A 22,712-nucleotide genomic window follows, 5' to 3' on the forward strand; every position below is an offset into this window, starting at 1 on the left:
GTTTGTGAAGGAGCGGGAGAAAGATAATGAGATGGTGGCATTAAGAGTGTTCACTTTCAGTGCTGCGGGAGGTATTTGCTAACATTTCACAGGTTTCTTATCTGTGACGCTGGGAATGCGTGCACTGGAGACGCTCTGATGCAAGTGAGTGGGTGACTCAGTGTGTACTCAGCAAACCTCCATAACAGCTAGTTTCATCAGAAAACTATACTGGTGAAAAGGTCAGCCCTTCTTCTTCTATTCTATCATGTGCTTTGAAATATGCTCCGGATGTGTGCGTGTTACTTTTTTAGACCATCTTTGCCACCATCAAGTTGAGGTTTATGCTTGTTCAGAATAAAAAAAAAAGAACTTCAGGTTACACAATTAACCTTTAATACAACTGCAAAAGAAACATTTGCATCTGATTATCATACACATAATGCCAAAGTGTTTTTAAATCCACAGAAAGATGCCCGTCCCCGTCCTCTGCTCAGGCTGAACGCTGCAGTGTCATCACAGATTGGGAGTCAGGGCAAACTATTCTCTCACGTCCCAGGACATAATGTACGGACTTATCTTGCAACGTTGCAGCGAGCTACTTAAATGTGCACGGCCGAGGCAACGTCTAGAGGATACGGCGCTGAATGCCGGCTGCTCTGGGGCATTGGGAATATCTTATCAGCGTTGGAGTTAAATTCATTTTCTGATCACGGGAGAATGTTAAGAGTTAAACGCTGAGCAAGATGTGCTTGTATCTGCCAGTGATCAAAGAGAAAAGGCACGGACGAGGGCTATAAATTCAGCTTTGACTTGCTACTGCACACATTAAATGAGATGGATGCCTGAGAATTTATTTTTTATTGAAACTGCATTTTATACGACAAGTGCTGATAATCACAATCAAATGTGTGACCGTGGTAGTGTCAGGAGAGAGCAGGTGATGTGGAACAACAAAATATCCTACAGATTTCTCTCCGTCCGGAACATTTTTCTCTGTCAAGACTGCTGTGAAATTTAAAAGGATGGTTTTCACTAGTGGTAAAGGATAGTTGGTGTGTAGGAGTGCAGGAAATTAGAGCAAGCTGTCCCTTTAAGAGGAGAAGCTGACACCCAGTACTTTGTCTATTTTGAGGAGGAAAAAAGAAGCAATCCTTTAAGTATGAATATGTGCACATTTTTAACACAATCACCATGAAAGAATTTCACCTGATTTGCTCCAAAAACGTTAACCTGCAAATATGAATTATGTCTACTGCACATTTTGATCCATTTATATTAAATATGTCATGTTATGGCAGCCTAAATGGGCTCAAAACTTCAAAAATTACTAATACAACAACCTGCTTCAGTTTTTGAATCAACAAAACATAAAGAAAATTGTGTTAAGTCTATTTATTTCAAGATCTCACAAACACAGACAGGTGAAAATATAGTGCCAAGTGAAATAGAGAATAAATCACAAACTACACCGTGGGAAAATCACACTAACAGTACATTACACATGCAAATGTATTTAAGACCTAGAGAAGAAGGAAAATGCAGTGTTTTAAATGAATACAGTACCACCAGTCTGCATGGAAAACAAATCCTTGGAAAATCGAGTGTGCCCAAACATAATCAAAAAAACACCAAGCTCCGAGGATGCCTGATTTGATTCAGAGAGCAATCCGTCAGAATAAAAGGCTGGAAGTACAAAGAAAGAGAGCTCATAAAGCTGTGTCTGCTTGGTTATTCTGACTCCACAGAAAAAGCCATTCACGGTTCTCATGTGCCTCACATACAATAGGCTACAGCTTGGAGTAGCACAAGCACTACAAAAAAAAAAAATCTCTTGTATAATAGATAACACTAAAAAAAAAAAAAAGTGCTTGTTTGACTTACATAGTGAAACTGGCAGCCTAACATATAAATAAAGTAGCCTAGTATCCACACGCATACAGCCCTTCTTTTCATCAGTTAATAAACAAAGAATTGTCAAAATATTTTGCGCCGTGCTGAGAGACATCTGTCCTGCAGAAGAGAGGCCAATCCCCTGTGTGGAATATTCCAGTTTGTCAGCGTCAAAGCTGAGTGGCGCAACCCACCGAGGAGGATTTTTTTTTTTTTTTTTTCTCTCAACAAAGGCCTATAAATAGCCCCGCTGGCGAGTTTTAACGCAAATCCTTTCTCTAATGTCACACTTTCATGGCTATAACTCACATTAAATCATCATTTTGTCAGCTGTTGCATTGTGGGCTGGGGATCTAGAAAAGGCTGAGAGGTAGAGATAGGGAAGGGAGAGAGAGGGGGGGAAGGGTGGAACTGCAGCCTCGTGACCTGAATACGCGCTTGGCAGCCGGAGCAAGGAGTGGATAACAAGAAAAACAGGCCTCTGGTACACGGATTGCGAATTGTGTGTCCTCATACGCGTTACACACTCACTCACACGCCGGAAAATGCGTGCGTAAAAGGCACAGTATAGCCCAGAGGCGCGCCTGGAGACACCCTTTTTTACGCACGCGAATAAAAGACTCCCCTCTCCTATATTTTTAACTCCTTCACCGAAAAAAAGAGACAGGATGGCATCTTGTTTGTTTGCTCTGTGTTGTCTGCGGCGCTTTAAAAAAAAAAAAAACTCTCCGTGATCCGTGAGTCTTTGTCTCGAGCCGTGGAAAGCAGGGGCGGAAGCCCAAAGCACCAGCAGCTATTTTCACCCCAGACACAGAACAACAGGGCTTCTGCAGAGGATTCCTGTTGACCTTATATGGTAGTGTGGGGGTGCAGCAAAGCGCTCGAGCTCACATGGCAACCGTCCAGAGCTCTCGGATTACTGCCGGTTGCCAGGGCGAGTCAGCCCAGCAACCGGCAGCCTGAATACACCGCCTCATTAAAGTTTCCTTCCTTACACGCACCGTATTTCTTTTTCTTTTCTCCCCCCCCCGTTTTCGGATTTATTGTGAAAACGTACACCCTGTCGAGTAAAATCACCACCGTCACGCTCTGTGCATTGACTTCCTGATGAATCGCCGAGAAACACGAACGTCCTCGGGGGTGAAAAGAGGCGCTCTCTCCCGAGCCTCACCCAGTTATGGCGCAGCAACATTATACAGCACAGAGCTCTCCTTTGTCTGTAAAGAAGCCATTTTGAGACAGAGAACAGCAGAGAAACCACTGAACAAGTGTAGCCTACATACCACTAAAAGGTCTCTTTGGATAAAGGGAAGCAGTGAAAAACAGACTTCTCCCTATAAGATTCCTTTTGCTCGTTTAAAGCCTCGGATTACATGTTTTGATACTAACTGTAAGTTTGCTATATCAATTAAAAATGTGGGATGCAGTTATATATAGTTATATTTTTTTTTTTTTTACAAAGGTCTGTGCTGAAATCGTCGTACTTTTTTAAAAAAATACGAGTATTATATACTTATATATAGATAGAGAGAGATAAACGGACAAATTAAGTGGAAATAGCTAAAAAAAATAAATCCATTACCTTTCAAAACAACACTTCCTTGCAGTTTTATATGAAGTAGCTCAGACAGAAATGTCGAAATGGAAGAGGTTACAATCGACTGCAAATCCTGTCTTGAAGGAGAGAGATGGTTTGCATATTGCCCACACAGATGATGCTTGAAGATGCACACTCGCTGGCTGGGAGGCAATGCTACTACTGATCAAAAAAAGTTTTCAAAAGAGCTCTATCTTTCGTGCTAATGGATTCCTTCCTTTTCAGGAGACGCTCTCCCACCCCTTATTAATGCCATTATTAGAGGATCCGACGATGGAGCTGAAAACAGTCGTCCTGCCCCTGCGTTTAGGCCTGTTAACTGCTGAGGTAAATATTTTCACCATGAAACAGTTTTCCCTCCATCTGTTTCCTCTTAAGCAGGAAAGTCTGTGTTTTAAATCGTGGTAGAAACTTAAAAAAAAAAATAAACTAAAAACGAATAATAAAAAAATACATAACTCTACCTGGACGGGCTTCTTTTGATATTTAAATAAGCCCTTGAAGCAAGGTCAAGCCGACGTTTACACTTTGGACGCGTTTGGCTCCTAAATGGCCAACGACGGCACAAACCTAATCGTGCTTGACGTTGTCTCCACAGTTGCAGGTACAACACAAACCATCGGGGTATTAAGCGTTGCTGTTGTGAGAGGAAAGTGTTTAAAGTCATTAATCAAAGCAGAGGGGTTATCAGTCAACAGTCAAAAATTGCAATAAGCACATAAACTATTTTTTTTTTTTTTTGCAAAAGGCCATTAGTTATCTCTGGCCTGCTTTCTCTCATCTGAACTTTATATATATCAGCATGCCGGTGAACATTTAGAATTAAAGTTGGCTATTACACAACGTGATCAAAGTGATGATAGCTCAGCAGATAAATTGACAGTAAGAAAAATAAAATACTTTTTAATAACAGTAACTGCATGCCTCACATTTCACATTCATAATGATCAAAAATGATTATAAAAGAGTTGAACTTACTCATTGCTACTCATTTCCTACAAGGCCATAAAGTGCATTGCCAACAGCCTGCCATTACACATTTTGTCACCTTAACTGTGTTTTACTCTCACTTAACATCTCCAAAACCAGAAAGCTGTTTATTCACAACACTTTGGTTTCTTTTCACTTAAAGAAATTTAAATGCTATTATATTGGGTGTGCCATGACCTAGTTAAGACAAAGATGGATTCCAGGCAGAGGAAAAAAGGCTCAAAATGTCACAGGGTATTACATCCAGCACATTCTCTTCCTTCTTCTCAATCCTTTAAAAGGAGGAATCATAGTTTTATGATAGTCCGTGAGAGATGAGGAAATCAAGTGTAAGATCCCTTTTGGAACAAAGGAAACCCATATAGGCCATTGAGTCCTGTTTAAGGAAAATGGCTGCCGAGAGCGCTCGGCCCCCTCTCTCTGCTCTCTGTTGAAGGACTCCTGAGCCGTGCCTCTAATAGCAGACGGCTCCTCTGCTGCTGCGCTCTGATTGGCCCGCCGAGCTGCCGCTGTTAACCAGCCAATTGCCCGAGCACTGCACAACAGCAAGGCAATGTCAAACAAAACCCAGTTTGTTCGACAACATGCGGTTCACGAAAACAATTTTGTTTAAAAAATAAAAAATAAACAAAAAGAAGCGCATCTACCATTAACTATTTTTTTAGTTGTTTTTAAAAAAAAGCTCCATATTTGTCTGATAAACTACACAACGGTTCGGCTCTACTTTGTTGGTCCGGATTAACTGACGGAGATGAAACAAACCGCCGCATTCCAACAGTTATACGTTAGCCCGTATGCTAAGTTCAACTGCTAACTAAAGCGAGTTTCGTATTAAAAAAAAAAAAAAAAAAAAAAAAAAAAAAAAGCGATCCCTCCACTTCGCGTTTGCATACTAGCTGTAAACAACTGGCCGTGTAGCACCGGAGAATCCGTTCGCTTGTCTTAAAATATGTCCCGACGGCTGTGAATTTGCCAACGAACACGGGTCCGTCCATTAAAGCTCGCGAGCAACTCAGTTTTATTAGCCTTTAGTGGCAGTTAAGAAGATATTGCCCCCAGTGTGTGTAGCTTGTGTTTGCCAGTTGGGTAAATGCATCCGGCAGATTCAACACTAAAAAAAATAATCACATGTTTAGAGCTATTCAGCCGCCATCGCGCCGTTGAAACTTGCATATGCGGATACAAACGTTAACAATTGCCTTGTTTAAAACGGGACGATTTTATAGAGGCCAAATGTATTATTAAATGAATGATTGAAAAAGAAACAAACGTGTAGCGAAAGTGCGGTTAGCATCGGAGGTGGGCAAGCCTAGCGGTGTATTGTGGGAGAGACAGCAGCTACAGACTAGAGGCACACAATATGTGTTGGCTCTCGCCGAAAAGGAGGCAGTATTCTTCAAGCTAAATCATGTAATGTAAGCGGCGAAAGGAAAGCGATTTCGTCTTTTCATCAATTAAAAAAAACACTCGATCGGACGAACCATGTCCAAGCCAGGCGAGAGGAACAGATTGAACGAGGACCATGGCAGAAAGCAGAGTTCAAGTAAGCTTGTTCTTTTTTTCTTCTTTCTCCAGCCCTCCTAATGCCTGTTTTCCGTAAGTGGGATATACGACAGATCCCATTTTTTCGCTCCGACCGGGGTTACCCCTCAACGCCAAAGTCATGCATGCGTGCCGTTTGGCTGTTGAAAAGTGTCGGGGGGCTGTTTGTGTGTGTACCGTGTTTAGCGTTGCCTCCCGATAACGCTAGCTCTCCTCTCCCTGTCGCTTGCCTGTCGTTTCAGGTTTGGCGAACGGCATGGACAGTCATCCCGTCTGCGGCTCGGCGGAGAAGCGGAGTCACCACTGGAGAAGTTACAAGTTGATCGTGGACCCGGCGCTGAAGAAGGGATCCCACAAACTGTACCGCTACGATGGACAGACTTTCAGCATGCCCGTAAGTGCCGCGGCTGTCGCGGCGAAACGGCTACAATAGTAACCGAGTAGCCGACCTCCATGATAGGTTACAGTGTGGCTGTGTTGCCGTTGGACGGCCACGGGCATGTTTGTGCATCTTGCACACCGCGTCGGAAGGGGGGTTTTATTTTGATTAAACGACCCCCCTCCGGTTTGTGCAGGACTACTTTGCAACAAGTTAGCAGTGAAGTTGTGAGTAGGATGGATAACAACACTGTCTCCCCCCCCACCTCTTCTCCCACAGAACTCCGGGAGACGACCGGTGGATACCGTCCGAGACCCCCGGATCGTTCGTCTTTGGACTAAGTACGAAGAGGCGGATCTACCGGTGCCTAAGTTTAAGGTACCAGCTCCGACTGATGACTTGGGAATGCCAGCTTTTTTCCTTGCGGGAGCAGGGGTGCTGTCAAAAGTTGCAGACACACCCCCTCTCACTCATCTTTGGGATGTAGGATGATTATCGGAGACCAAAATAACTCTTCTCTAATGCATGCTTACACTTCTGGACTTTTAATTGTCTTAATAGCAGCGCCGAGGGCATTACTATGCTCGCTGCAACTTTCTCCAGCTCAAGCCCTCTTATCTCAGCTGTCACAAATGACCCCACATGGTGCAACATTAACCCGAAAGCCCTTAACATTAACTCCTGTCCTTCTCCTCCCAGATCGACGAGTGTTATATCGGCCCCGTGCCTCCAAAGGAGGTGACATTCGCCCGGCTGAACGACAACATCAGGGAAGGATTTCTCAGCGACATGTGCAAGAAATTCGGAGAGATCGAGCAGGTGGAGATCCTGTACAATCCGAAGAACAAAAAGCACCTGGGAATAGCCAAAGTTGTTTTCGAGTCCGTGAAAGCCGCCAAGCTGGCCGTGCAGTCGCTCCACAACACGTCTGTTATGGGAAACATCATCCACGTGGAGCTGGACCCGAAAGGTAAACAGTGATTCACTCATTCAAGGTGAAGACGCGTCAGCTGCTCTCACGCACGACCGGACTCCTTCCCTGTTTGTAGCAGAATAAAAAAAAAAAAAAAAAATATTTGAATGAGTTGTGGTTTTAGAGATGTTAGGGTGATAGAGCAGTCACGTGTGCAGATTTACGCTCGTTGCTTGGTAACGTGGGATAATTGAATTTCATTGAAAGTAAGCTTCGTTCCCACAAGCCCAGAGCGGAGGGTGCTGTGTGTACTCCCACTGTGCATAATTTCAGACTTGCAAACAAACACAAACCGATCTGTCAGAGCACTCTCCGCTGCACGTCCTCTGTTTGTAAAAAAATAAATAAAAAATCACTGAAAAGCACAGTTAGGGCTCAAAGTTTCTTTGCAGGTTGTTTTTGACCGATGCAAAACAGCAACTTTGATGCAACTCAAGATGATGCAAAGGATGTGACAGGCAATGTTTGTGCATCGTTTAATTAGAGAAACAATGACTGATTGATTTGACTGCAGCTGACACTGTTTTCACTGGCTACACAAACGCCATTCTGTTTAATATTTTTTGTAGAAATGCATTGATTTTTAATATAGCGTTGGTGTCTTTTAAAGAAGTGTGGTCAGTGTGTTTGTATGATGTGCAAAATACACAGTTTTGTCGTTATAGCACTTCAAATGTTTTAGATTACCATATGTAAATTAAGAATCTTTATTGCATGACATAATTCAGTGAAAATGGTGCACGCTGTTAGTCTATATTATCCTCCTGTTCTTTGCATGAGTGCATGTCGCCACTTTAAAAATGTCCATTTCACGGTTCAGCTACTGTTACTCAGATCATCTCGGGTTTACTTTTAATAACTTTTTAATAAATCCTGCCGTTGCCGAGTCCGCCCTGTGAATTGACATCGCTGCCCTCCCCGTGCGCGTTGTCCCGCAGGTGAGAATCGCCTTCGGTACTTCCAGCTCCTGATGAATGGCAGCTACACCCCGCGGACGCTGCCTGTCGGTGGAGAGGAGGCCAGAGAACTTTCCCCACGGATTCTGGCAGAAGCCCTGATGGTAAAAAAAAAACAACTCGTCTAACAATATATACCCCCGACTCTGTGGTAGAAGTTTGTTTAAATTATTTGTGAGGGAAGATTTGCTCGCTATTACTGTTGTGTTTGGTGAAATAAACCAATTTGCTAATCTAAGGTGACCCTAATCTGTAATTCATTTCATCATGGAGTAGAAGAAATGTTATCCAGATTCACGAAGCCATTGAAACATGCACTTTGGCCCTTTGTAGAATGAGATCCCCCTCCGTGTAGCTACACTAGTTGTAGATCTCTGTGCTTGTAGGAAGCTTTAGTGACCTGGGTGAAATAATCATTGATATCAGAGCTGCTTCTAAACCTTATTTCGTCCAATCAAAGTTATTCACTGGTTTTTATTTGTGTGACACCATCCTGTTTGTTTCCCCCGAAGGCCTGCGAGCCCATCCGCAGGTTGTCGGAGAGCAGCGTGTCCGCCGCGGGAGGAACGTTGCCATCCAGCAGCTCCACCACTCCCCTCACCCTAGAGACGGGCTACTCCAGCTTAAGGCAGGACACGCCGCAGTCCCAGGGAACCCCTCACACCCCGCGCCAAACAGGTACGCCGTTCTCCCAAGACTCCAATTACTCCAGTCGGCAGTCCACGCCTGCGTACCAGTCCGGCCGTCCTGAGAGCTCGGGAGGCTACAAGTCTCGCAGACACGAGAGCAAGTTCCAGGATGCGTACAACCGGCGACCGGAGAGGCCTCAGTACCGCAGCAACATGTATCGAAGTACGACGGAGCAGGCGCCTTTCAAACAGCACCAGCTCACGCCGCCCGAACCTCCGCCTTCCTCCACGTCCTTCACCTACACCGCGCCGCCCCCTGCTACGCCCAACTTCAAGTCTGCCTTCTCACCCTACCAAGCCCCTTTGCCCCCCGCGTTCCCCCCATCAGAGCCAGCTTTCCATCACCCGCCCCAAAGGGAGGGTGAGTACCTCCGGCCGCCGCAACCGCCTCTTGCGGCTTCCACTGACTATTTGCCCGTCAAGGAGAGGCCGGAGACGCCGCCGATGCCAGAGCAGCCACCGGAGCCCTCGCCCCATCCTACCACCCCTCCTCCCCAAACACCGGAGCACTGCCCCTCACCGGGCTCCCCAGCGCCGGACCCAGAGCGCAATAGCCTGGATTCCCGCATCGAGATGCTCCTCAAGGAAAAAAGGACAAAACTGCTACCGTTCCTGGACGAGCGGGACTCGGACACGGAGGTTCGAATGGAGGGAAGTCCGATCTCCTCCTCTTCCTCTCAGTTATCCCCAATCCCCCCTTACACAGGCGGCTCTCAGGGCGGCCAGCAAAACTCCCGTCCCTCCAGCACGGGCTTGGAGGACATCAGCCCAACGCCGCTGCCCGACTCGGAGGACGAGGAGCCAGTTCCCGGGACAGCCTCCTTGTTTAAGAGAATCGGCTCCCCTGTCCACGAGAAGGCGAGCAACAGCGACCTCAAAGACGGACCTTTCCAGGGCCTCACTCCCACCGACAAGACGGACACGGTAGGACTTTCTTTCGGACTTGTTTACACACGTGTGCGTTTATACGTGTGCGAGTTTTGCCACATTTCACAAGAAGCGGCATCCAGGTGTCAGATGCATCGACAGTTAGCTCTCGTTAATAGTCCTGATTAATTGATAGTGGCGTCGCACTGATGTTGATGCACAGCTGTGAATGACGGTTGCACAGGGGACACAGGAAGCAAGGTCTAGTATCAGTTTGAGGTGGTAGTAGTAAACCTTCCCTTTTGTTTCATTCTTTTTGTTCTGCCTTGTAAAGGAAATTCCGGTTTCACAGTAAACCGTGCTACTGTGCCAAACGCGTTTGGTCTTTCATTTCGTTGCAGTTGTCTTGCTTTTCTTTCGTTTCTTTTTTTTTTTTTTTTACTGCACATTAACAACAAACTGGCCACTCCCTCAAAAAAGTGAGCACGATAGTGGCTTCACATGGACACAAAAGTTGTAAATTCCTTGTCAGTGTAGGTAAATGAATGAATGAGTCGGTCCCGAAGGAGAAGTTTGAAATGCATAACCTGCAGCCTTAAAAATACCTTCACATTCATACGGCGCTGGCGTCCCCGTTTGAAGCAGCGGTAACGCCATCTGGCCTGTTAAGTCGTGTTGCTAGACTTTGTTCTGCACTTTGAAAGGAGAAACAAGTGCCACTCTGCTGTTGGGGAATCGAACGCTCTTGTTTCCTCTTTCTAACACGCGCTGCACACGGACGCGGAGGAAAGCACGGTTTGGCCGTTCGCCCCATTCAGCGGCACACTTCCTGGTTTCGCCGAGCCCGACAGTCAGGATTGGCCGCGGCGTTGCTCCTCTCACATTTCAAGTTATCACAAAGCAAACAGTGCAAAACAGGTCATTTGGGTAACAACGCCACTCCCATGCTGTGAGCTCAGCCCGCTTAGTATCGTTTTCTGGAGCTGCCGTGACTGAGGCTCTTTCATCACATTGAGAAAAAACGGGGAGGAGTATCCAGCACCGATGTGTTTAACGTCTTGCATTCATACTTTCTGCTGAAGTGCTTTGAGGGGATGCACTGTTTGGCGTCCGAGCAAACAGCTGTTTGGAAACACGCTGACCAGAAACATGAGTCACTTGTGTTTGACTGTGCTAAACTTTGAACTCAGATCGGGTCTGGAGTATTCTGTTGCTCTTACTGCAAATAACTGACAAGGTTTCCATCCTCAGCATTAGTGTTTTAGAAAACAACTTCTTCCTTTGTTAAATCTATCGTGTTTTTGTAGACAAGTGGGCTCTCGTGCGTCACAAAAAAGCACTCCTTTGCTCTCATTGCCAAACTCTGTCAGAACTAATTTCGAACATTTTCAATGAACCCTGCCCCGTTCATGCTCATTCACATTAAAGGGTCACATTTGACGAAGCAATCTTAACTCAAGGTCCCCTAGCATTTTCTGAGCTTTTGACCTCATCCATGTGGTTTTTATAAGTCAATGGCATTTGCTCTGTTGTCATGGAGATAAAAAGGGTAGATGATTGTACAAATTAGTTTCTCGTATAAGCCCTGACAGGCTGTCCTTTTTTTCCCACACAGGGTCATCAGTCGTCAGGAGAGGACATGGAAATCTCTGACGATGAGATGCCCGGCACGCCGATCTCCGGCGGGGAGTGCGGGAAGGGCATCGTTGTGAACTCCGCCGTGTCCCCGATGCAGACCATGTCCATGGGCTACCACCCGCTTTCACACCAAGCAGGCTTTGCCATGACGCATCACCACCTGCCCACTCACACGCCCGTCCAGGGGCATCCCGCTCACCTGGCCGGTCACCCCGGAGTCCCCCCTCATATGATGCCTCACATGGGCCCCTATGTTCCTGGCATGATAATGCAGATGGACCTCATGAACTGCCTGCGGTGGGAACAGTGGAGCACGGTCCCCATGTCCTTCCAGATGCAGCAGCAGATGCTGAGCCGCATCGCTCAGACGAGAGGGCCCTATCCTTTCCCGCATTTTATGGACAGCGGTGCGTCCGGGCCTTTTGGCGGACCCTACCCGCCTCTAGCTATGGGCGCTACGCCCGCTGGCGGCACAGGAGTGCCCGGGCAACAATGGCAGCTTCCCAGTATACCAAAGTTCAACCCTACTGTTCCTCCTCCTGGATACGAGACTAAAAAGGAGGATCCTCACAAGGCCACCGTCGACGGCGTGTTGCTGGTCATCGTCAAAGAGCTGAAGGCCATCATGAAGAGGGACCTCAACCGCAAGATGGTGGAGGTGGTGGCTTTTAGGGCCTTCGATGACTGGTGGGACAAGAAGGAGCGATCAGCAAAGGTCAGTGCCTAATTTCTGAACTCACTGTTACCTACACACCACATTAGTGTCATTTAGTCTGGGCTACATGTGCAGCAAACTTACAGAAGAAGGCAAACATCCTTATGTGCACGGGCTATGCTTTCACACTGACAATCAGAGGTGTCAGCTGCTCTCGCGTTAATCAGTTCGGCGACGAAGTTAGCTAGCGCGATGTCTGAAGAAGGGAAGAGAAAAATGTGTTTATCATTCGTCACTAAACAGTCCTACGGCCGCGCTGTATATTTTCCTCACGTCCTGCCGGACCGGCGCAAACACTTGTCGCGGACACCATGCAAAGTTGGACAACGCGAGACTATTAAAAAGAAAACCTGAAAGACTAATGACTTGTCGCGTAGCTGTGGCTGATTTGCCTCCCTGTGGTCCAGCGCGCTTTCACAGGCGAGACTCCTGCGTCGATGGTAGATATATCGTTCTGACGAGCGCCACCCTGACGGATTAGCCCGATCTGACATCTGTCATCCCGCTGCCGCCGTGAATGCAAATACTACTGAAAAAGAGGTCGTCCATTCAAAAAGAACTGTTTTGATAGTCAATTATTTAAGTCCCCCGTCGAGGAAAAATAGCTAATATTTACTGGATCCAGTGTCTCACATATGAGGTGTGATTTGTTGCTTTATTCTGCCTTTATTAAATTTAAAATTTAATTCTTTTGGCCTTCAGCAGTCTGAAGACGCCACCTTGGAGCCTCCAGAGGGAGTTTTTAAGCGTTTTCTGGGATTTTATAGACCAACAAATAAATGAAACGTTATTGATTTATTGCTCATGAATTGCATTTTTATCTCAAGCGGCCGCGCGTTTATTAATGAGCTCCGTAGACTGAATCCTGGCTGACTTTTATTGTGTTGTCCACTGTAATGTCATAACCCAACCGTTAAGACCTTGCTCTTTTTTTATTTTCTAGGCATCTTTGACCCCAGTAAAGGGTGCTGAGGGGAAAGAAGAGGAGAGGCCCAAACCCAAAGAGACGATGGGTTCAAGTCTGCTGGAGAACTGGAACAAGGGTGAGGGACTCGGCTACGAAGGAATGGGCCTGGGGATCGGTTTGCGGGGAGCCATCCGTCTACCCTCCTTCAAGGTAAGAAATTAAACTTGTCCGTTGCTAAACACGGAGGAGGATTGTCCGAAACCTGGTGTGCTGTCTGTCGGTGCTAAAAAGTTACATCCTGTACTCAGGTGAAGAGGAAGGGCCCGCCCGAGGCCGCAGCAGCAGGTGACAGCAAAAGAGCCCGACCCTCTACTCCAGTGGACGACGAGCTGGAGGACGAAGGTAACAGTCTGCTGCCAGATACACACGAAACGCCGTGATTCACGCGGCCGTCTCGGAAGCTCATTTATATTCGTTTCCGTCAGATCGGGATCGCGACCCGGCTGAGCTTCCCTCGGACGATGCCAAATTGGACGGCGAAGGCATGTCGGCAAAGCGACGGCACTCGAGGCCGCTCAAGCTCGACAGCGAGGGAGAGGAGGAGGTGGACACGTCGGAGAAGGAGGAGTCGCTGTCCGACAGGGAGGAGGAGCCGGATGAAACGGCTACGGACAGACTGTCAGCGGGCAAAGTAAGTCATCTAAAAGTGACGCAAGTGGCGGTGCGTTGTGTTCTTGATGTACGTTAATATGATCTATCTGATCGTCTCTTAGGAGAGCGGCGACGAGGACGGCGACGATGAAGACGGAGGCTCGTCCAGTGACAGCGCTTCCTCGGATTCATCTGATGATGGTACTTTAAATACCTTTCAGACGCGGCTGGTTGGTTCGTCTCCGGCGTTTCACTGTAATCCACCGCGTCTTTTGTCTCATTTCTCGCAATAGACGAGAGTTCGGCGTCCTCCAAGGCCAGCTCGGACTCCTCGGCAGAAAGCGAGGACTCCTCCGAATACGAGGTGAGCTCGGAAGAGGAGGAGGAAGAGGAGGAAGACGGGAAGGCGGTGGCGGAACGCGCGGGTGACGGCAAAGTCAGCGAGACCTCTTCGTCTTCGTCATCCTCCACGTCTTCGTCTTCTGACGAGGAGGAAGGAGAGACGGAGGCCAAGCCGCCGAGTCCTCCCGCGAGGCCCGTGCCCGAGATCAAGGAGGAGCAGAGCAGCGTGGAAGAGCTGATCAGCAAACACAAACGTAGACCTCCTAGTCCCGAGGAGGAGGTAGCGGAGGACCGGAAGCCACCGTCACCTACAGGCATCCCAGGTGAGTGTCCTCTCCCAGCTCTGTAGTCGAAGATGTTTAACTTCAACGAAAGAGCGTTGGCATTCATCCTCTTTTCTTGCCTTTCAGTCAAAGAGCGAGGCGTCGGTGTAAACGGCAGCATCCCCGTGGTGAAGTCTGAACCGCACGAGCATGTAGCAAACCTTCGGCCACCCACTCCCACAGGCACACTTCTTGACAGTGACCAGGAGACTAAAGCCAAAGGTAAAGCAGAGCCTCAGGAGGTAGCCCCCGGTCGATTAGCCCCGTCCCACTTAGACTCAAACACGCCCGTTCCCAAGTCAGCCTCCGCGTCCTTAATGCACCTCCCGCTCCCTCCTCACCCCGCTGTAGAAGGTCGCTCCCTCCTCCAGCCGCCCCCCGGTCCCCTGCCTGACTTCCCCCAGCGGGCCAGGCTCCCCACAGATGAGGACATCCCTCGCACTCCCGGCAGGGACTTGATGGAGCGTGCCCGGAGTCTGGGGAAATCCCAGAGCACCGAGACAGTGCCCATCACGCCTGGTAGTGACGCCCCGCTGACAGGCAGTAGTATGTTGCTTAGCTCCCCTCACATCCCCGGTAGCCCCTTTTCTTACCCTGCGCAGTCCCCTGTCCTTAGTGCTGGAGTACCCCGTACTCCAGGAAGAGACTTAACATTCACCCCTGTCTTCCCTGACCCCACAGCGTTGACACTTAATAGGAAAATATCCTCTGAGAGCCTGGATGATAGACCAGTTTTTAAGGAGCCGCCCATCAGCGTCCTTCCTAACCAGACCCTATCAGCTGCCACAATCCCTCAAGATCTACCTACTCCTGTCTCTCTAGAAGTCCCTGTGCCATCAGATGCCACCCCATCAAAGAGGAAACCTGGGCGACCCAAAGGCAAAAAGACCCCAGCTGCCTTGGCTGATGAGTCTTCGGAGCTCTCGTCAGAGTCCGTCCCCCTGCGCCACGAGGCACACCTCGGCGATCTCTCCGTTCACACGACGTCTGCAAAGTCTCCCAAACACCCGAGCCTGGACTTCCGGGAAGGAAAAGCAGAGCCTCAGACGGTCCTGAAAGCCGAGGACGGCTACCTGTCGTACGAAGACGAGGCACCCGTGGCCGTGAAGCCCGCGCGGAGGGCGCGGCGGGGCTGGGAGGAGCTGCTGCTGGACAGCCTGTCTCCCGTCACCACGTCGCCGCGGCCTTACTTCAACCCGCGCTCCGAGTTCGAGGAGATGACCATCCTGTACGACATCTGGAACGAAGGCATAGACGAGGAGGACATGCGGCTTCTGCAGATCACCTACGACAAGATGCTCCAGCAGGACAACGGCAACGACTGGCTCAATGACACCCTCTGGGTCAACCATCCTCATATCCTTTACTACTTATTCACACGTGTTTTAATGGTTGTTTTACACTTTTCAGAATCAATTTACAGACTCCTTCAAAAAGTGTGTTGTGGTTTAATAGAAGTGTGTCTCGTGTGATGAACAGCAGCCCCCTCTGCTGGTGGAAATGAGGAACTTGTTGGCTGATGTCTGTTGAGCTTCAGAAGTGTTTCTTCCTTGACTTCCCTGCACCTACCAGCATCCCCGGGGTGAAGAAAAAGAGGAGAGACGATGGCATGAGAGATCACATGACCGGCTGCGCGCGAAGCGAGGGATACTACAAGATCGACAAGAAGGACAAGATCAAATACCTTCAGAGTACGCGGCTGCAATCGGAGGAGCCCCCCGTCGACACACAGGTGGGCAAGAGATCCATCTATCCGTTTACTGACTATGTGACAAATTTATAAAATAAAAAAAAAAAGAAACCGTGTACTGTATATTAACTCCATGTCATCTCTGCAGGGTATGAGCATTCCTGCGCAGGTCCACGCCTCCACGAGAGCAGGATCGGAGCGACGGTCAGAGCAGCGGCGTTTGCTGTCGTCTTTCGCTTGCGACAGCGACCTGCTGAAGTTCAACCAGCTGAAGGTGAGCGAAATAAATATAAAAATAAACGAGAACACGAGAGAGAGACTGAAAAATAGAGCATAAATGCAGAGGGAGATGTTTCACCTTCAGAATATGCGTTTGGCTCTCACCTGCGCGTCCCTGATTTTGATTACCCAGTTTGCCGTGACAGCTGCTGACACTTTTCTCTTTTCTCTTCGTCAGTTCCGCAAGAAGAAGATCAGATTCTGCAAATCGCACATCCATGACTGGGGTCTGTTCGCCCAGGAGCCCATTGCTGCTGATGAAATGGTGATCGAGTACGTGGGACAGAACATCAGACAGGTGAGAGACAGTTTGATCATCTGTGTCTTATGAGCCTGAAATAGCTGATTGCAGATCTGTAAGGAGGATGACCAGGGATCATCTTATGAATTTTTGAATAATAAGGAATAGCGACTGCTGCCACCTGCTGGTCCTTTAGCAGAGAGTCCCTTAGCGGAGACGGCTAACCGTTGTCATTTCCTCCTGGCAGGTGATTGCGGACATGCGGGAGAAGCGCTACGAAGAGGAGGGCATCGGTAGCAGCTACATGTTCCGCGTCGATCACGACACCATCATAGACGCTACGAAGTGTGGCAACTTTGCCCGTTTCATCAACCACAGCTGCAATGTAAGACACCATCTCATTCCAACGGCACGCGTAAAATGATCGTTGATGTCGAGGCTTGAAAGGACACAAGTTCATATTTTGTCCCTTTTTCTTTGTCTTCTCCTCGCAGCCTAACTGTTATGCGAAAGTCATCACAGTGGAGTCTCAGAAGAAGATCGTGATCTACTCCAGGCAGCCGATCAACGTCAACGAGGAGATCACCTACGACTACAAGTTCCCCATCGAGGACGAGAAGATCCCCTGTTTGTGTGGGGCAGAGAACTGCAGGGGGACTCTGAATTAACGTTGAGGTCAGAGGCGTCTCCCGCAGGGCGTGAAAGCACTGTCCCCAAACCTCTCTCACATAAAAAAAAAAAAAAAACCCGGACGAGGAGGAGGAGCCGAAGTAGGAAGGCTTTATCTGGGAGCGAGGAGAAGAGACCGGCAAGTCATCTGGATAGCGTTCGGCTGCCCGTAGCAGCGCTCTTGACACATTTGACTCTCGATTGTTTACGACTTATGGTGCTCTTAAGATGAAAAAAAAACAAAAAACTAAAAAACAAAAAAACGCTTTTTGTAAACACGTGACTTGCCGTCTTGGCATTTCCTCCCCTCCTCTCAGCGTCAGACAGTATTTCAGCGCGGTTCCTTCCACATCCGGTCCTGGTTTGTACAAGTTTTACACTTTTTTTTTTTCCTCTTTCATTTGTCTCATAAGCTTTACCTACCTACACCACACGTGGTACAACCCAACACAGACTCGCACGTTCGGCTGCTTACTAACACTGCTGAAACGCACAAGCCCCGAGACGGCGGCCTGACGGTGCTGTTTCCACCCAGCAGCGGGCGGGAGGACGGCGGACACTCTGCTTTCTCCCTACTACCTCCTCTCTACCTGTTTTCTTTGGAATCAAACTAAAAAAAAAACAACACAAATGGTTAAAAACCTGCCACAAAATCTGGAATATTTGATTATGTCACCTGCTTTCACCAGCCAACGACGGATCATGCTGCTTCCTATTAGTTTATGCAAAAGTTAAAGATCATGTGCAAAATCTGTATTAACGATATTCCAGTGTTTTCCATTTTTCCTCCTGCCTGTTTCTTCAAAGACACTATATTTGTGTGTGTGTGTGTGTGTGTGTGTGAGAGTGTGTGTGAGAGAGAGAGAATGCGTGTCAGGCCTCCAATCAAGAGTATTTATCGTTGTCTATTGTCAATACGAGTGCACTGCCCCCTGTAGGCCACGGCGCAGAAGGCCAGCTAATAATCAAGTCTAAATCCACTGGGCAGCGACTGAAATGAATCTTTTTAAGTTTTCGGCTTTGCAGCGGATGATTATTTCCCCACTTTAAGTGCCATATGAACGCTGTCTTTGTTTAGCCCCCGAGGTGGTGGCTCCAAGAAACGTTCCCCCCCGCTTTGACATGCATGTGTGAAGAATCGCTGCCTGCTTTGGGTGCTCGACGAGGATAGTTTGGCTTTCGATTCATTTGTCGGCGACCGCCTCGCGTCCGCGTGCTCATAGATTTCCCACCCCCTCCTCCTCCCCCCCGGCTTCGACTCCTGCTACGCTACCAGTGTTCAGTGTTTCCCGCGCGACAGAAGAGGCGAGGGTTGTCCTTTCCTTTTAAACTAATTAAGCTGAAAAAAAAATAACAATATTAATGCACAACAAGGCTTGCACTTCTGCTCGACGCCCTCTCTCAGCCAATCACGCCCCCTCTCCCTCCCTCCCTCCCCGTCCCCTCTAAGACCAAGTCAGTCATTGCTTTTCATCCAGCCGCTAAGATTTTCTGTTTCCACCAGTGATGTTCATATTGTATATGATTACTTGTACAGAAGATCTGAAACTTCTTTTTTTTTTTTTTTTTTAAATCTTCACAAGGGTAACACTTTTAAGATGCATCTTTCTCTCTTTTTTTTAAACAAAAGACTGAGTATTTAAAACATTTTCAGGGATCTGTAAAAGGAATCTGATGGTTTGAAAGGTTGTTTATTTAAAGATAAAGGTCCACTGTGTACAGGAAAAAGTCTCCACTTCCCCTTCTTTTTTGAAAGATTGTTTCTTGTAGAAACGTCTTCATTTCTGCCCATTTGCTTTGTAATCCTGTTAAAAAAAAAAGGTGTAAATACTGTAACTGTGAATACGATATAAATATATATATATATAAATATATATATATATATTTTTGTTCCTTGGGATATGCTACGTGGACACGGCTCAGACCATCATACCGAGGTGAACAATGAGCTGGTAGCAGGAAATTCAGCTTGTGTCAAGCTTTGTTGTTGTTTTTTTTTTTTCTCTTTTTTATTTTCTGTTGTAAATTCTATGAAAAGTTGTTTGCGGTGTGGAGAAAAAAAAACAAACAAAAAAAAGAGAACGCGAAGAATCGGCATAGGAAGAGGACTGAAGCTTCAGCCTGTTTCTCGTGTCTATTTATTACACGACAAATGTATGAAAAATGAAAAGATTAAAATAAAGCAATTTTGCATACATCTGTAAACGGCTGTTGTGTTTCCCCCCCCCGTGCACGATACGAGGTGATGACATACGCACGCAGGTCTCACGCTTCTCAGGGACAAAGGGCCCAGAGTTGCCTTCAGTGGGCCTGGATTTCCGTTTCTTAAACTCCACCCTGCAGAGGAAGACCGGCACTTTAGGAATATTGTTCGGCTTTGTCTGACAGTGAAGCCTATGTTTTTTTTCCCATGGTTGCATTTGTGCGTTTATGTCGGGAGGTTTTCCCTTCAAACTGACCTGCAACCTGATTTCTAAACAGTATAAAATGGATGAATGGAATCAGCAGGCAGCGGCTGATCAAACAATGACTCTGTGTTTGATTGAGAGGTCATGTGAGTCGCTAACACACAGCCAGCATGTGTCACGCCACCACTCACTACAGATTATAACCAAAGCCAGGATGGAAGTGTTTGATAAAAACATCCTTTAATTAAAATTAATCAGTCCTCCTTCATTGTGGTAACGGTGTTCAGGTGTAAATTAAACTTTATAATTGTTTTACTGAACAAATTTGTGATGCTTTATATAGAGGGGACTTGTTTCTATTATTTAATTCACTTTATTTGGAAACAAAAGACCACAAAAAATGACCAGAGTTGAGTCAACCCATCTCTCAAACAGATTAATCAGACTGCATCTAATCATTTCCTTCCCCCTTTCTGAGATATAAAACGTTCAAAGATCCTATAAAATGTGATGCGTTCTCATAAGTTAAACTTCATGTTGGTCAATCAAGTTGTTAATTGAGAGAAAACTGGAAACTATTTTGCTAAATCAAACAATCATCATTAGTTACAATAATTCGTTTTCCCTTTGACCCACTTCAGCTCCAAAACCCTCCTTTACATCATTACATGATTCACAGTAATCTAATACAACAACATATATAACATACAACATCCATCCTGTTCAATATGATATGTTTCTCCATTGAGAACTTTTATGTTTAATACGTAAAGTACATTTTTATGATAATACTTGCATGCTTTCACAGTGGAGCGCCTCGTATATCCATATAGTGGGAGTGAATGGGGCACCGAAACGCAGCCTCTAAATAACGCATTATCTGCCGTGAAACTCGTTCACTTCACCAATATTTTGTTATGATATGCTAGTGCTATTCCCCGTTGAGTCCGGAGTTACCTGTTATCATCATCCGGGGTCTGTAGATTGACAGACTTGAACTTCTGACCTGGATGATGTCAGCTGTAATTTGCTACTGCTATTTTTTTGCAACACGGCTGAATATTTTTCCAATTCTGAGGTTGTGGATGACGACTTTGTTTATGATGGACGTCCTTACCGTTTTGTGTATACAGATGAGGAGCTCGTTGAAAGGAAGATGTAGAGGCAGAGAGAGGAACAGCTGGCCAAAGAACAACAAACCACTGCACGTCCGCGAATAGATAACAGGTAACTCCGGACTCAACGGGGAATAGCACATAACAAAATATTGGTGAAATGAGCGAGTTTCGCAGCAGATAATTCGTTATTTAGAGGCTGCGTTTCGGTGCCCCATTCACTCCCACTATATGGATGTACGAGGCGCTCCGCTGGATCTAAATATCATCCAAACGACTCACACCAAAGTTATATGGGTGAGGAAACGATCGTATTTTATGCCAGAAATAAGGTCCAGGTTGTAAAAAAACGGCAATTCCCTTTTAAGTAACAAGGACCTTTACTTAAAACAGAGTATTTTTAAGGTATGGTATTAGTACTTTTACTCAAGCAAAGGATCCTAATACGTCCACTACCGGACCTTATAAACTCGCAGCTACCTACTACAAACTACAAATTTCACTAGATGATTTTTATCCGGACAAGTCCTGAGTCATTTCCCTGATCCATGAGAAGCCTCAACTCATCCGTAAACAAATGGCAAGCTGAGATGCAAGAATGGACACAGCGGCCAAAAGGTTAGAGAGGTTAGTTGCATCCTGGGGGTGGTTATGCACTAATGTAGCTAAGAGATCTGACTGGGGTCTGTACTGAAAATCAACCAAGTGGCAATGAAAGTGAGCAGAGAGGTGCATTTTAGACCTTTTTCCAAAGCTGTGTTAACAGTTTTTTATTTACATACTGGACACCAAATCCTGAATGTGCGGCCAGCTCTGGGGTGGGGGAGGAATAGGGCAGCGTACAGAGGCAGTGACAGAGAAGAGGATGAAGCTAGAAGCCTTCACCAACAACCCCTCTCATCCTCTCTATAACGAGCTGCATCCAGCCTCGAGCATCAGAGCGTTTCAGAGGCTCTGTCTTGCCACCATCCATTAGCCCGTGCGTCCCTCCAAGTCCCTCTAGCCCTCTAGACTCTACTGTGATCTATCTGTTTATCTAGGAAAATTAACCAATATTACATAAAACGTGGGAATTAACTTGTAATCCTAGAGGTGCTCTCACATTGGCAGCTCACAGATATGTAATATTGGTTCGTTTTTCTGAATAAACAAACACACAGTTGGAATATTTCTGTTCACCAGGTTCTCTTTCATCTGCTTTCAGGACTTTTAAGCGGCGCTGTGTGTTATCAATCAGTGGATTCAGATGATGCTATGTTTAGCTGCTGTGAACACGTGCCTGACCCTGGATTCACATTGACAGCGTCCACCGAGAGAGAAAAGGCACAGTGTGGTCTGTGTGTGTGTGTGTGTGTGTGTGTGTGTGTGTGTGTGTCGCTCCGAGGCCGTGACAGGAGGAGGATGGTGTGACCACAGGCAGAGAGGCTGGGCCGGGAGAGCGCGCTTTGACAGCATGGGAGCCCAGTTCACACTCGTCTCCATCTGCTGAGCGATGTCGAACACACCAACAGTCCTCCGCACGGAGACACCCGATTGGTCAGACGATATCCCTCCAACTGCTCTGCCTTGTTGTTCTTGGTCATCTTTGCAGCTTACAGACCACATGCTTATTTAATGAGGCTTTTGTGGAGTCATGAAACATCAGCTGTTAAACTGAGCTTATGCTGCCTGGATGACATAGGTAATCGCTTGCATTTGCTTGTGTTTTGCAAAGGTGTTTTAGGGATTTACATCCCACGTTCATTACATAATACCGGAACTTAATGACCTGTTTGAGCCGGTTGCGTTGTGTCATTTGAACATTAAACGCTGACTGAACCTCAGCCACAGATTTCCATCTCAATGAGGCTTTTTTTTTTTTTTGCATAA

At 46.9% G+C, this 22,712-nt stretch overlaps 1 protein-coding gene across 6 annotated transcripts; it reads left to right on the forward strand.

Annotated features, from left to right (window-relative positions):
- The first annotated feature begins 63 nt into the window (after nt 1-63).
- On the forward strand, nt 64-19,515 carry setd1ba (SET domain containing 1B, histone lysine methyltransferase a). 6 transcript variants are annotated; one of them, XM_084572573.1, is made up of 20 exons: nt 64-221; nt 448-3,262; nt 3,695-3,796; nt 6,244-6,395; nt 6,660-6,758; nt 7,080-7,350; nt 8,292-8,413; nt 8,822-9,922; nt 11,481-12,218; nt 13,162-13,335; nt 13,434-13,527; nt 13,611-13,816; nt 13,899-13,977; nt 14,070-14,441; nt 14,529-15,796; nt 16,006-16,173; nt 16,280-16,405; nt 16,589-16,708; nt 16,899-17,036; nt 17,146-19,515. In XM_084572573.1, exons 4-20 carry the CDS (start codon nt 6,258-6,260, stop codon nt 17,317-17,319), a joined length of 5,388 nt encoding a protein of 1,795 aa, XP_084428699.1. In that variant the 5' UTR covers nt 64-221; nt 448-3,262; nt 3,695-3,796; nt 6,244-6,257; the 3' UTR covers nt 17,320-19,515. The 6 variants fall into 6 exon arrangements, with proteins under 6 accessions (XP_084428699.1, XP_084428701.1, XP_084428698.1 ...); XM_084572575.1 differs by having other exon boundaries at nt 448-3,164; XM_084572572.1 differs by having other exon boundaries at nt 448-3,796.
- The last annotated feature ends 3,197 nt before the right edge of the window (nt 19,516-22,712 follow it).

The sequence above is a fragment of the Chelon labrosus genome, assembly GCF_963514085.1.
Source record: "Chelon labrosus genome assembly, chromosome: 22".
In the NCBI taxonomy this organism is placed as follows: Eukaryota; Metazoa; Chordata; class Actinopteri; order Mugiliformes; family Mugilidae; genus Chelon; species Chelon labrosus.

Coding starts and splice junctions, on each gene's coding strand:
- setd1ba (XM_084572571.1), top strand. CDS start 5,942: ATGTCCAAGCCAGGCGAGAGGAACAGATTGAACGAGGACCATGGCAGA. Junction 6,396..6,659: donor GACAGACTTTCAGCATGCCC/GTAAGTGCCGCG, acceptor CTTCTCCCACAG/AACTCCGGGAGACGACCGGT. Junction 7,351..8,291: donor CGTGGAGCTGGACCCGAAAG/GTAAACAGTGAT, acceptor GTTGTCCCGCAG/GTGAGAATCGCCTTCGGTAC.